The sequence below is a fragment of the Alexandromys fortis genome, unplaced genomic scaffold (genome assembly GCF_014885135.2).
Source record: "Alexandromys fortis isolate MF-2015 unplaced genomic scaffold, M_Fortis_MF-2015_v1.1 scaffold_28, whole genome shotgun sequence".
Lineage (NCBI taxonomy): Eukaryota > Metazoa > Chordata > Mammalia > Rodentia > Cricetidae > Alexandromys > Alexandromys fortis.
Genome location: NW_026067901.1, coordinates 12275805 through 12289344, shown reverse-complemented (window position 1 = coordinate 12289344; position 13540 = coordinate 12275805). Strand labels below are relative to the sequence as shown.

The 13540-nt window shown below is 49.2% G+C and overlaps 2 protein-coding genes across 6 annotated transcripts in view; one reads left to right on the top strand and one right to left on the bottom strand.

Moving 5' to 3' along the window:
* Ppara (peroxisome proliferator activated receptor alpha) overlaps positions 1-7172 on the top strand; it is a 68169-nt gene extending 60997 nt beyond the window's left edge. For all 4 annotated transcript variants that reach the window (XM_050128037.1, XM_050128044.1, XM_050128029.1 and 1 more), the window contains one exon: positions 1189-7172. In XM_050128037.1, coding sequence (XP_049983994.1) covers positions 1189-1436 — 248 coding nt within the window. In that variant the 3' untranslated portion in view covers positions 1437-7172. The remainder of the gene's footprint in view (positions 1-1188) is intronic.
* On the bottom strand, positions 6290-11988 carry Cdpf1 (cysteine rich DPF motif domain containing 1). 2 transcript variants are annotated; one of them, XM_050128063.1, is made up of 4 exons: positions 11952-11988; positions 9460-9575; positions 8555-8666; positions 6290-7843 (listed from the first exon to the last, which is right to left on the bottom strand). In XM_050128063.1, the coding sequence occupies exons 2-4, from the start codon at positions 9570-9572 to the stop codon at positions 7709-7711; spliced, it is 360 nt and encodes a 119-aa protein (XP_049984020.1). In that variant the 5' UTR covers positions 9573-9575; positions 11952-11988; the 3' UTR covers positions 6290-7708. The 2 variants fall into 2 exon arrangements, with proteins under 2 accessions (XP_049984020.1, XP_049984030.1); XM_050128073.1 differs by having other exon boundaries at positions 11914-11965.
* Positions 11989-13540: the final 1552 nt, after the last annotated feature.

The following is a 13540-nucleotide window of genomic DNA, read 5'->3' as shown; positions in this document are numbered from 1 at the left end:
CCCTCCCAACATACACATACACATAATTAAAATAAGTATATAAAAATAAACCCACTTAAAAAAAAACAAGATAATTTTGTTAAAGGATACATTTTAAATTTCAACCAGATTACCAAACTAAAATTGTATATACTCTACGTTTTGATTACCAGGATACCTGCTTTGCTTTTAAATATTAAGATTAAATTTCTGGGCTTTCTGTAAAGGAAAAACTGATACAAATGACATAATAATTGATAATATGATTTAGAGATGTCACTCCCCTCTGGAAACAGGAAACAAAAGAGATAAAATAAGCATATGTTGTCAGTAAGATGTTCCAAACATAAATAAGGGCCAGTGAGCTGGGCCCATGGATAAAGAAAGCCCTTGCTGAGTGAGCCTGACCGCTCAGTTTGTTCTCTGGAACAACATAAAGGTAGAAAGAGAAAACCAGCTCCCAATGGCAAACATGAATTATGAAATAAATACTCCTATATTGTAAATAAAATGCCTTCTATCCCTATACATATGCCAAAAAAAAAAAAAAAACCCACACCATCATTAGCAGCTTTTAAGGCCTGGTCATACGTGGATGAGGTTTAAAAGGCACAGCTGTCTGGATGGACTAGGACCTGAAACTGTCCCAGGAAGGCCACCAGATGAGAGGAGTGGTACTTCCTGCTGTGTGCTCTCCCAACGCCAGGGGCTCCTTGGCATTCTGCCCAGCCATGATCTCCCCAGCCCCCATCACTTCGCAGTCTGCCCTCCACCTGGGCCTCGCCGGAGGTATTGATAACGTTGCTTTTAAGGCAGAGCCCGGTCAGCCACACTCCTTCGGTGCTGGTGGGCAGCAGAACTCACAGCTTTCCCCCAGGAAGAATTACTTCATTTCCTACATTACACAAAGATGTGGCATGATTTGGGGCCTGTCAGGCCAGGCAAATCCAGAAATGGGGGCTGTACTATATGGGGGATGGAGGTGGCACCGTGTACTGACCCTATAAAGAGCTAGGAGCGTCAGTTACGTCTGTCCTCATCAGAGCCAGCGACTGTGGAAAAGTCTGTCTGGCCTCTGGTCAAGTTACCATGTGAAGGTCACTCGGCGCCTTCTCCACGGGGCCATGATAAGCAGTGACACTCGGCTCCTCCACTGACCAGTGGCTCTCGGATGGTCACACAGACGTCTCTCTCTTCTTTTGAGCGTAGATCGGCCTGGCCTTCTAAACATAGGATACATTGAGAAGATGCAGGAGGGTATCGTGCACGTGCTCAAGCTCCACCTGCAGAGCAACCATCCCGATGATACCTTTCTCTTCCCGAAACTTCTTCAAAAAATGGTGGACCTTCGGCAGCTGGTCACGGAGCATGCACAGCTCGTGCAGGTCATCAAGAAGACCGAGTCCGACGCAGCACTGCACCCGCTACTGCAGGAGATCTACAGGGACATGTACTGATTTCTCCTGAGATGGCAGCCATTGCCGCCGTCCAGGGACCTCTGAGGTCTGCAGCCCCACACAGGAGAGCAGGGATTTGCACAGACAACCACCCTCCTACCCTTGGAGATAAGAGGGCTGAGCCTAGGTAATGCAGGCTCTTCCCACGTCTTTCCTTTCTGAATTGGCACTTCTAAGAACACCTGTTACTCAAACGCTGGTGAGCGGAGGCTAATAGGATTCAGACAATCACAAGGAATGGCAATCCCCGGGCTGATCGTAACTGGTCCCGCACTAATCAATGCACATTTCTCTACATCGCGTTTATAATTTGCCCCTATAATTAATGTGTAACCTCAAAGTCTGAGTGTTTTCGTCTCTGCTCACCGACCTTCTGGCTGTGTGTGCCCTTGTAAATTCTGAAAAAACTAATCTGCACTTTTTAACCAATGTCTGATACACAAAGACAGGATGAGGCCCGAGAGAGCGACAAGTTCTGCAATCCTGTTCATGTTAACCCCATAGCATGTTGGCATGACAGCAGTTCCAGAGATGGAGTCGCAGAAGATCTGTAAACGCTCCTCTAGGCCCCCTCGGGCAGCTCCTTTAATATGACACTTTATGGCTTTTTTTGTTTTTAAATCTTGATGGGGAGATACTCCCTGGAGTGGAGAAGGCAAAGGTGACTTTACTACCCAGGCCGGGAGGGTCTGGTCACCCTGGAGAACAAGAGGCAGGGGTGTGGTGTCCTTCCCCTTCTATCTGTACCCAATAGAAGATCTCACAACACTTGATTGGGTTTTTGTTGTTGTTTTGTTTCAAAGAATTAGATGATGAAGTCCCTTTTCTTCCATCCCATTGGGCAAGCAGTGCTGACTACCTTCAGGAGAAATAGTTGGCACAGAGAATTCCCAGACCTCACGGATCTGCCAGCACCTGCCCTCCAAGAGGGTGGCTGCATATTTCTGACCAGGGTGTATCTTTTGTGCCCCTTCCCATCTTTAGAAAATTTTGACTCTTCTGAAGTCACATTATCTGTTATTAAAGAATAATCAAGATGGATACTGCCAGGGAGTTGGGGATGTAGCTCAGTTGGCAGAGGGCTTGCTGAACCCTAGTGCTGCTTTCTGCTGGGCATGGTGGCGCGTGCCTGTGACCTCAGCAAATGTTTAAGGTCGCCTTCATATGCACACTTAAGTTTGATTCCAGTCTGTACTGCATGAGACCCTGTTTTTCTTTTAAAAATATTGATGCAGATAAAATATTCAAGATCAGCATTATGAAGACAGCAAAACGAATAATATGGCCATGATATTTCAAGTAGGAAAAAGGGAAAATTAGGGTTAAGACATAATTTAAGATTTGCACACTTATGGCTGAGTGGTGGTTGTGCACATCTTTAATCCCCGCACTCGGGAGGCACAGGCAGGTAGACCTCTGTGGGTTTTGGGTCCAGCCTAGTAGGGCCAGCCTGGTCTACAGAGTTAGTTCTAGGACAGTCAAGGCTACACAAAGAAACCTTGTCTCAAAAAAACAAATAGAATGAGTCTTTTTCTGCCCTGCCAGCCAGCTCCCAAATAATGACACAGAAACTTCTGATTAATTAGGAAAGCTTGGCCCATAACTTAGGCTTATTCCTAACTAGCTCTTATAACTTAAATTAACCCATTTATATTAATCTATGTTCTATCACATGGCATCACCTCTCTTCCATCTTGGACCTCCCGTTTCCTCTTCATGTCTCCTGGAGTCTCTAGGGTGCTGAGATTCCTCCCCCTCTTCCTTTCTCTACCTGGAAATCCAGCCTATACCTCTCCTGCCTAGCCATTGGCCATTCAGCTTTTTACTACACCAATCTCAGCACTACATCGTCATACCGTGTACAAATATCCCATAACATCCCCCTCTCTCTTTCTCTCCTTCCTCCATGTCTTCTTTCCTGTCTTCGGTCCTCATTCTCACTTTCCCGCTTTTCCCTCCTCCCTTCCTGCCAGACAAAGGCTCTGCTGGGCAGCAGTCGCTGCAGGCAGTCTGCCCAGGCTCTCAGGAATCAGTGGCAGAGCAAATCAGTTCCATAGATGATCCCAGTGAGGATTGAGCTCATTCGGGAAGGAGCTGGCCTCTGTGGCACATAGCATACCCAGTCTTTGGTCCTTCCTCCAGGCTAGAGGGGTCCTAGGTTTAAAGGGTCAAAGGTTGGATTCCAGTTTCAAGTCCCCAACCAGGGTAGACTCCTGTTCTGATGGGCATTAGACAAATGCCACTCTGGGGTAGGTGACCTTGGAAAGAGAGTTTTGAGTCATGGGTTTTTGGAGTAGCCATGCACTCTGTTTGAACTTCCATAAAACTTATAAAAGTAGCCCGTTGCCGTATGCTTTCAGCATGGACCACACAGCTGACTGACAGCTCTGTGTCAGCTTGGGTCAGAGCTGATGCTCAGTGGTGTTCATGAAGATGTGGTGTTCTCAGAGCCTCGTGTGACTGCCAGTGAGTTACCCCAGGGAAACCAGGAGGGACCACAGTGGCCTTGGTTTGGAAGTCACGGACTTTGTGCACTTCCATTAATAGGAAGAATATTCACGATGTGGCCACATAGTGATAGGATCTTTCAGGTCACCTAGTCAGATTTAGCAAGGCGACAGTCACCCAAGCCTTGCCAGGTCAAATACTGTGGCACATGTAGGAACGATAAAGTGAATAGCTATGGTCTGCAAGGTGTCAGTGGCATCAACCAATAGCCCAGTAAGAGATGCCACCTTGGTTCCTGGAGTTCTAGAGCAGGGGTGTGGAGCCACTTCTCAGCACTGAAGGCAAAATTCTCCTGGTGCCAGACTCCTTGGAGACCAGTAGAGACCAAGTCCCTCCTCCTCAACTCCTGTGTCCAGGAGATATGAAGGAACATTTGCTGTTAAAGGGAGCTTTAAAGATGCACTTGTGCAAAAATGGCTGTTATCTACTGAACTGAGGTCTACCTGACTTCCTCTGGGACCCTGTCTGCTTCACTCTGCTAGCCCCTCCCTCCACACCACCTCTTTCCAATCGTCTTATAGGCCCTCCCCCAGGAGAGATTCTTGAAGCAGAACTTCAGCAAGCATGGCCCCTGGGCTGCTCTACACTCAGCTTGTATCTGTCTGATTCCAAACATATCTCGCCTTGAGCCTTTATCAACACACCATGACATGGGTATGCTGGACACTCAGCAGCCTGACGCATGGTGGAAAGGGATTTTTGCCCTGCTTCCTTGGCCATGTATCTTGAAAATTTCTTGCTGAAGTTCAGCTTAAAGGTTTTCTGGTGTCCCCTGAGACTGGCTAGCCTTTGGCCCAGGGCCTCATAGAGCCAGAAAGCCCACCACCTTCGCAGAATCTCTCCTTAACCTTTGTGGCCTTTCGAGATGAAGATCCCACTGGAAAAATGCAGCACCTGCCTACAGCTGCTCACACAGAATGCAGAGTAGGTCACAGCCTCTGGAGGGGTGAGAACAGGAGCCTAAACCGATCTTCAAGTAGATACCACCAGCCTAGTGGCTGGAGGGCCAGCCTGGTTTCCCAGTGGCCCACCAGGCACCACTCTGTCCCCAGTCCCATTTGTATGGCTGACACCCGTGAACAGAACAGGATCAGAATATCAGAACAGCCTGACTCAGAACAGAGACAGCCTTTGTCTTTCTCTGAAAACACAGCACACACTAAGATCTGCATCAAGACAGGTTTGGGTTTAAATGAGTAGATCATGTTCCTCTCTAGCCTCCTCTGAGGAATGTATTGGCATCTCTGGTTTTTCCTCAGTGGAGTGGGCTTCAGGCTCATCAGACCCCAGCCAACAGCTGTCGCATCCATGTCTCAGAATCTCAGAGACATGAGAAAAAGAGCGTGTTTGCTCCCCCAAGAGAACTCCTTTTGTCAGGGAGAGTGGTTGCATAGTGAGGTGCACCTTTGGGGGAGTCCTGTGCCAACCGGAACTGACCAAACTGCTTCCATGGTCAGTGTCATGTCTTGACCACACAGCTGACAGCACCTGACACCTCAGTGCCTGCCAGGTGCCATTGTTGGCAAGAGAAAATGAATCATAGACAGCGACCAGGCTCAGTTTCACTTTCTTTTTATTTACAAGTTTCCCAGTTGAGGTCAAATATAGAAACTCTGGAATGATCTGTGAAGAGAGGAGCTAATGGTCTCCTTTTCACATGTCTTTCCCCCTTGTCCAGCTTCAAATTAATTTATTCAGTGAAATATGCTTCACCACTGGGGCACAAGTCACCCCTACAGTGGTGAGGCCAGAGCAGAGGCAGATGGGTATCTGGGCTCCCTGGCCTGCAGTGGGCACTTGGGCATCTTTCCCAGACCCCTGGGACTCAGTGTGTATCAAGTCCTGTAGAGTCTGGATTCAGGCCCTGAAGACCAGCGAGTGGCTGACCCTTTCCTGGTAAAGTTGTCACTGGGGGAAATTTCACTTTTAAAAAAGAGGCTCTTTTGTCAGGCCTGAAACCAAGTGTACCTCACAACAGATGACTGCCACTTGGCACCTTTCTAGGAAGATGTCAGTATTATCATGTCAAGTGTCACTATGTTTTCTGCACTGAATGAAAAAAGAATTATCTTTATAGCTATATCTGAAATACTGTGATTTCTGTTTTTTTGTTTTTTAAACGCTCTGATACAAGCAGTTGACTAGCTTGTGATCTTGTGTCTGATTGCCAACACCTGGAATCTTCTAAGTCGGGGTTCAATGCGGTGTATGTTCAAAGCCTGGCCCTTGAACCTGCTCGACCCAGGAAGCCCAAATACACAACAGCACCACCGCCCGTGAGCGCATGCCCCACACCCGAGCTGTGCACTCTCTCTTTCCAGTGTGGGCATCTGTTCCTTTAGTCATTGTTTTTTTTTTTTCTTCCCCCTCGCAACAAGTGCAAGCCAATCTGTTTGTATCCATCTCTGCCAGCCAGGCCTTCCTGAACCCTGACTGGAAGTCACTAACCTTACACCGGTGTTGCTATCAAGGCTACTACTGAGTAGGCTTGTAGGGTTAACAGCTGCCTGTTATTCAGGGAATTGTTACCTGTAAATTACCAAAGAACTGTGGTGATCTGAGTTGTTCCACTGTGTCTCCATGTCATTTCCAGTCTCCTGGCCACATTGCTCCTTGGTGTGTCTTCGTAACACGCTCCAAGACCCACAGTGCCATCCCACTAGAGCCCAAGGGGAGGGGGGGTCACACACACACACACACACACACACACACACACACACACACACACACGGACATGCTCATTTCCAAAGCAAGGTCTGAGCCAGCTTTCTGCCACCTGCTCACTACTGTCCATGTGCCATTCTCTCAGAGCTGGGGGCCTGCAGCCCTTCTTCACTTCTGTGGTAAAAAAACGGTCCTGAACAGGGATTGTTGAGCCAGTGCCGGCATCCTCTCCCACCTCCCAGCTCTTCGTGGATACAGGGCTACCCAGGACATCAGGAATCCAGGGTGAACACAGAAGCACAAATAGAATTTACTAGTCATATGAACTGACTGGTTCCAGGCAATTAGAAAATGGCTGTAACTTAACCTTAATTAAAAAAAAAATTGAGTCTTCTTCGTTTTCTCCATAGGAGATTGAACTGACTGTATGCATTGATTTATATCCTGAATTTATGGGAACCTGTATGGAATGTCCTACTGTAAGACTGATGAATGTAAAGAGTTAATTTCAGGGTACAGTTTTGCCTTAATGGTTTAAAAAAAATAAACTATTTTTAAAACTTAGTTGGTTCGTTTTGAATGCTGCTGGGACATGTCTGGTTTGCACAGACCGAGTCCACAGAGTGACCCCGATGGGATGCACTGAATGTCCAAGTAGGTCAGGGAAAAGGTTACTTAAACCATTAGCTTAGGCTTCAGGTCTTTAATTATAAACATGATACAGGGTCAAGGTTTAAATCGTTTCCCAGACATGTGACACAGAATGTGACGTAACCCTTGGAGGCTGATTTCCCTACAGACGTGACATCATGCTACTTGGAAGTCCTGAGAGAAGCTGGGTGTCTCCCACAGGTACATCTACCAGGAGTGTCTACCAACTGTCCACCGAAGGAGGCTCCCTTTCCCTTACTCCACTAGAGGCCAGTTCTGGAGCTGCAGCTGGATCCACTCCCGCTGTCTGGCCTCAGTCTTGGCCACCTCCTGGGTTCCCAGGGCTCCAGGTACTCCACAGTTCAGAGAAGGCCAGATACACAGCTCCCAGTCGGAACCCTGGCCAAACCAGCCCAGCACTGCACTGGAGGAGGCCATGCACATGGCAGTCAGGGATGGCTGGAAGGCCTCTTGGAGGCACCTTTTCTCTTCTCCACATCCTGCCGGATTTCCTGAGGGAAGGCACTGATATTCTCCTGAACGCAGGGGAGGCAGACCCTCTTGGAGTAGAACAGGCTGCAATCCTGTGAGAAGAAACAGGGCTAGAACATGGAGGGTGGGGGCAACACAGCACTGCCGCTCCCAGGCAAGCCCCCTTCCCCCACACCGCATAAGACACAGGGAGAGGCAGCCACCTGAGCAACAAAGGGATGCACCAAGGGCTGGCAGAGTGGCCACCCTGCTTGAATTCTGAGGAACAATCATTGCAATGGAGACCATCTTACTAACAATGTATTGCTTAATCCAAGAAAGGGGAAGATGCCTGACATTCTTGGGGGCAACTCTCACTTCTGCTTCCCAAATACAGCCCAAACCCAGGGAGTGAGCAACTTGAGGCTCCTCAGAGGTTGGCTCCCAGCCCACTTTTCCAGTCTGTTGACCTCAAACACTCCCTCCATAGTCTTCCCGCCAAGTCATGGGAGCTGAGGCTCCTGCCACCATCCCCTACATCAACCAGACAACCTAGAGAGGGGACAGTTGTCGGGTATGACCTGTGGCAAGGCCCCTTTGTGTGCTGACCCTGCAGCAGGTGCCAGGGCGTTCCCAGACCCTAGGACGACTGCAAGGCCCAACCTCAGGCTGAGACACTCTGCCCTCGCTGGCCCTTTCCCTTTGCCCTTGTGTCCCCGCGGCTAGGCTAGCTGTCATCTAAGAACCCTCACCTCTCTCCACCGGGTGATCAGGAGGTCCCCAGATCTGTGGGGCAAAAACAAGAAGTCCCCAGGTGCACCTACCGGGCCCACACACACCAGCCTGCCGCACACACTGCACCGCGAGCCGAGGACCAGAAACCTTGCCTTGTCTGAGGAGAAGGGATCCTTCATGATGTAGCTCTCCTCCAGGAGGCTGCAGGGAGAAGAGACACTCTTCTGTGAGCCACGGCGGGGCTGCACGGCAGCACCAGGAGCCTCAGCTGGCAGGAACTAGTCAACCTAAGCAGTAGGGCAGTGGGAGAAAGGCTGGCAGCTGGGGGACCTAGCCCCAGCTCCACAAGGTGCGGTGGAAGCCTCCCAGTGCATGCCAGAGCAAGTAGGATTCACGAGGTGGGCTCATGAGGTCAACACGGGGCATACTCCATCCCACCTACATCAGCGTGAGAGCAATTGAGCGGCATGATCCTCTAGGGACGCAAGGGAATTGAGCCTGGTCCCCTGTTGCTTTGTCACGAGTCCGGAACAAGCCAGCTTTCTCACATGATGTGTTTGATGAAGGATGAGCCACAATCTAACAAACAAGCTTAGAACTAGCTCTACTCCCAACCTGCATGAAACAGACCTTCAGGAAGCTGGTCCTTAGGAACCACTAGGTACCCACCCAGCCCTGAATACCACCAGCAGAGAACACAGGGCAAAAAGCCACAATGCTCCTCCATTGCTGTTTGGCCTGGGCCACAAGGCTTCCATCTCATAGAGCAAGTGCTTAATTGTCAGCCGCACCTACAGGGAGGACAGGGAATCCTGGCAGAGTTTTTAAAAAAAGTTTCCAGTCTTGCCTGGGGCTTCCCCGGGCTGCACCTGGAGCATCCAGAACAAGGGCAAGGACTAGGGTACAACACAAAGCCAGGTACACTCTCCACACAGCACCCTCCGAGCAATGGTGGACAGAGCCTCTGGAGCACTGGCCCAGAGCGCATACTCACACAACAGCCTGGGTGTCTGGAGGCTTCTGCCCCACGTAGCTGTAAGGAGCTGTCAAGGCACAGAGCTGGCACTCAAACATGCCCAGGGGGCGGGGCTCTGCCTCGGATGCCATCTTCTGTAAGACCAAGAGGTAGGGGCATCACCATTGGAACCGAGAATGAGCACCCTTCAAATCCACTCTGCCTGCCGTGCATATTCTCACCCACAAGATGCAAGCCTCCTTGACAAGTAAGCTCAAACTCAGAGCAAGTAACATCTACCCAGTGCCACCCAGGACTGCCAAGTGGTAAGACGAATTACAGCTAGCCTGGGCTACAAAACAAAGTGAAATCAGAGAATTTGGTTTTCATCCCCACATGCTTCAACTAGATAATCTACTTTGTATTTACGTTCGTCTATTTGGGGAGAGGATTGTGCATCCATGGAATTCATGACGAGTTCAGAGGACAACTTACAGAAATCCTCTCCTACACTATAGGTCCTGGGGATTGGTACAGGATCAGCAGCCTTGGCAGCGAATGACTTTAACCTCTGAACCATCTCACCAGCCATAATTTTTTAATTTTATTTTTGTTGCTTGACTGATTTTGTATAGGTATGCATGTGTGTATTAGTCAGGGTTCTCTATAGTCACAAAACATGAGATGACTCTCTCTCTCCCTCCCTCTCTCTCGAATTTGTGTGTGTGTGTGTGTGTGTGTGTGTGTACAGCAATTTATTGGGCTGTCTTACAGTCTGTTGTCCATCAATGGCTAGCTGTGAATGGAAAGTTCAAGAATCTAGCAGTTGCTCAGTCCCATGGGGCTGGGTGTCTCAGCTGGCCTTCTGTATGTTCTAGAATCATAAAGTAGGTGATTCCAGTGAAGGAATGGAAGTGCTGACAAGGTGAGGGCAGGCAGGTGAAGAATGAACGAGCCCTTCCTTCGTCCACTGTCTTTACATAGGCTTCCCAGCAGAGGGTGTGGCCCAGATTAAAGGTGTGCTTCCAGCCTCAAGATCTGGACCAAAGGCAGGTTGTCTTCTTGGCTCAAGATCCGGATCACAAGTGTGCCCTCCATTTCTGGATTGTAGTTCATTCCAGATACAGTCAGTTTGACCACCAGGAGTAGCCATCACAATGGGCCACAGAACCAATGTGGAGTCAGTTCTTACCTTTCACCAAGTGGGATCTGGAGATCAGTTTCAGGTCAGGCTTGGAAGCAAGGCACCTTTATCTGCCGAGCCATCTCACCAGCCCTTATTTGGATAATTTCTATAGACTTCCTTCAAGTTCACTGGCTTTATTCACATAACTGATAGGCCCCTTAAGTTATTCTTCCTCTCTTCCTGTCTACTGTTCTTTTCCTCCTCCTCTGCTGAAATCCCCAGTGTATGCATGCTATGTGTCTTTTAACTGGCATGTTTAACGTGTTAACCATGCTTGTTTTAAACCTCCTATCTGATAGCTGTAGCAACATCTGAGCCATGTCTGGTTCTGCACCTATTGAGTATCTTGTTCCTTGGCAGCAAGGCTGTCTGTCTTCTTGCTCTTTCTTGTGTCTCAGTCTGGGTTATAAGCCTGATTTGTGTATAAAATGGTAGAGGTAAAAACAGTATTTAGGTCCCAGAGTGGGCATGTATGTCAGGCCTGTGCTGTTTGATGCTGAATCAATTTAACGAGAGGTTTGGCTTTCCTGGTTGTTCTTCTGTACTGGCTTCGAATTTCTCTAGCATTACTTGTGCTTAGGTGTGAGATTTATTGGCCTCTCAGATACTATTTAAGGACAGATGCATGTGCCTCCTGCACATTCCCTTCACTGGAAGAATCTTCACTTGCCATTTTGATGGCACTTCTATCCTCAGGTGTAGCTAAGGTCTTGGAGGACCTGCCTCCCAGTAGATCCACCGGCAAACAGAGTTTGATGAGTTCAAGAAAACGCAATTCAGATTTTACAGCGCCATATCGGAATTCCTACCTCGCCTTTCAAAATTCCCACACGAGCCATCAGCAGCCCCCCACCCTCCACCCCGCCCCATCTGTGCCCTCCTCTAACCCTCCAGGTCCTGCAGATTTGGAGCCAGAAGGCACAAGCCTTGGAAACTGGCAGGGGTTCCAAATGATGTCTAAAAATGAAAATCCTATTTTGGGTGTGCGCGAACCTAGCTAGCTCTGCTTGGTATCTCAACTCGCACGTCGCAGGCCCGCTGCTGGGCACGTTGCCCTCGCAGCAGGTGACAGTCAGGGGACAGTCCCAGGATAGCGAGACTCCACCTCCCGCTCAGTCTCCCGGGTCAGCAGGGCTCCGCCTGGCGACCAAACACATCTAGGGCTCGGATCACCCACTAGCCACCCGCGCGCAGCCCTCCCCGCGCCCTCAGTGGGGTGTCAGACCCAACGCCTCCCTCTCAGCTTCCAGAAATGCCGAAGCTAGATCTAGCGAGCCCGGCCGTGAAGAAAGTACGGTGCCGCTCACCACGCGCGTCCCCGCGGCACACGACCGCGCGCACTCACCACCTCCCCGCCAAAAGTCCCACGGCGCCTGCGTGACCCGCCCACAACCCTAGCTCCACCCCATAACGCATGCGCGGCTCCGCCCTCGGCCCGGAGCGTCAGTGCAGTCCCGCCCGGTGGAACGGGTGGCGATTCTACCCGGTCCCCGCTGTGGCGTGTCCTTGTCGGGGTAGAGCGTCACTGGCCGCTTCCGTTTCCACCGCTGGGGTCTAGAGGTTGTGGATCTCTGCTTAAGCTCTGTCTGGGCTTCTTCAGGACAAAGCGTACTGATGGCAGACAAAAACAAAACCAATTCTTCCTAAATTTTGCTTGGTGAACCAGTGAATGTATTGGGATCATTTACAGAGCTAAGGATGACTGAAGTAATTGCAACATTGAAAAGCCTACCCAATGGAGTTAATGACTTGTCTGCACGACTTGAAGGCAGCTCCATCTGCCTCCTGCAACAATTGCTAACTGCTTTAGTAACTTTGGGAAGGGGCTTTGTGGATATTCTTTTTTTTTTTTTTTGTTTATTTGGTTTGGTTTTGGATTTTCGAGACAGGGTTTCTCTGGGTAACCGAACCCTGGCTGTCCTGGAACTCACTTTCTAGACCAGACTAGCCTCGAACTCACAGAGATCCTCCCGCCTCTGCCTCTCCAGTGCTGGGATTAAAAGCGTGTGCCACCATGCCTGTCGTGGATAGTCTTAAATTAAAAGTTTGGTGAACTTTCTGATTCTCGTCCATCCTCCTCTGCCTCCAGGAGAGAATGTTTCCATCTGCAGGAAAGGGAACACTGTATAACACTTGGCTTCTTTCTATGGCCAGTATTTCTGCACTTCTTGGATAATGTTCCCTGAACCTTGGAAGGGGTCACATAGAACTCTGATTACTTTCTTTCACTTATGATTGGGCATTGGGCCGCGATGCCATAGGAATAGGTATTTATTTACAGCTGTTTGGCTGGTTTTGAGTCTCACTAACTACCACTGACTGCAAAAAGAAGAGCAGCAGTAACCTGTGGGTAAGAAAGACAAGTGTTTTACGGGCATGTCTGTTCATTTAACCAAACAATAGTACTCTCCCCACCAGAGCCTATGACCTCCAGCCACAAGTTTTTGCCAGTTTTATAGTTCCAAACATGGGTTCCTTCCTGGGGAGCCTTAAATCCGATCAGAAAGTGTCGTCTACATTCACACCAGTTTGCCATTATTGCACCAGCAGACACCCCTTGCCTGCCGTGGTTGTGTAATGAAATGCATAGCCAAACAGGACTATTGGCAATAATTCTCCCTCTGCAGTGTGGGCTCCTCCTCAGTTTTGGCCTAATTTCTCCATGTCCTGTGATATATGTGTTTTCACCTAATTTAGCCATGCAACCAACATTAGTGGAAATTGCCTTTCTGGTTTCTCGGATTTAAACGGTTTTGTTGGCTAGCAACTTGTAGGGACACAACCTGCCCTTGACTGTGTGGGATTTTCTTTCAACCAACCCTACAGCTTCTGGGGAGGGTTTTCTAACCATGCAATGTTCTTTCTTTACTATTGCTGTGCTGTTCTTCCAGATGCATCTCCAAGACACCTGATGGCTAGCACTATGACATATAT

What these genes read in the sequence shown, in the direction of transcription:
- Cdpf1 (XM_050128063.1), bottom strand. Translation starts at nt 9,572, where the DNA reads ATGGCATCCGAGGCAGAGCCCCGCCCCCTGGGCATGTTTGAGTGCCAG. An exon ending in CCAGACACCCAGGCTGTTGT is followed by an intron (nt 8,667 to 9,459) that starts GTGAGTATGCGC and finishes TTCTCCCTGCAG; the next exon opens with CCTCCTGGAGGAGAGCTACA. An exon ending in GGCTGGTGTGTGTGGGCCCG is followed by an intron (nt 7,844 to 8,554) that starts GTAGGTGCACCT and finishes TTCTTCTCACAG; the next exon opens with GATTGCAGCCTGTTCTACTC.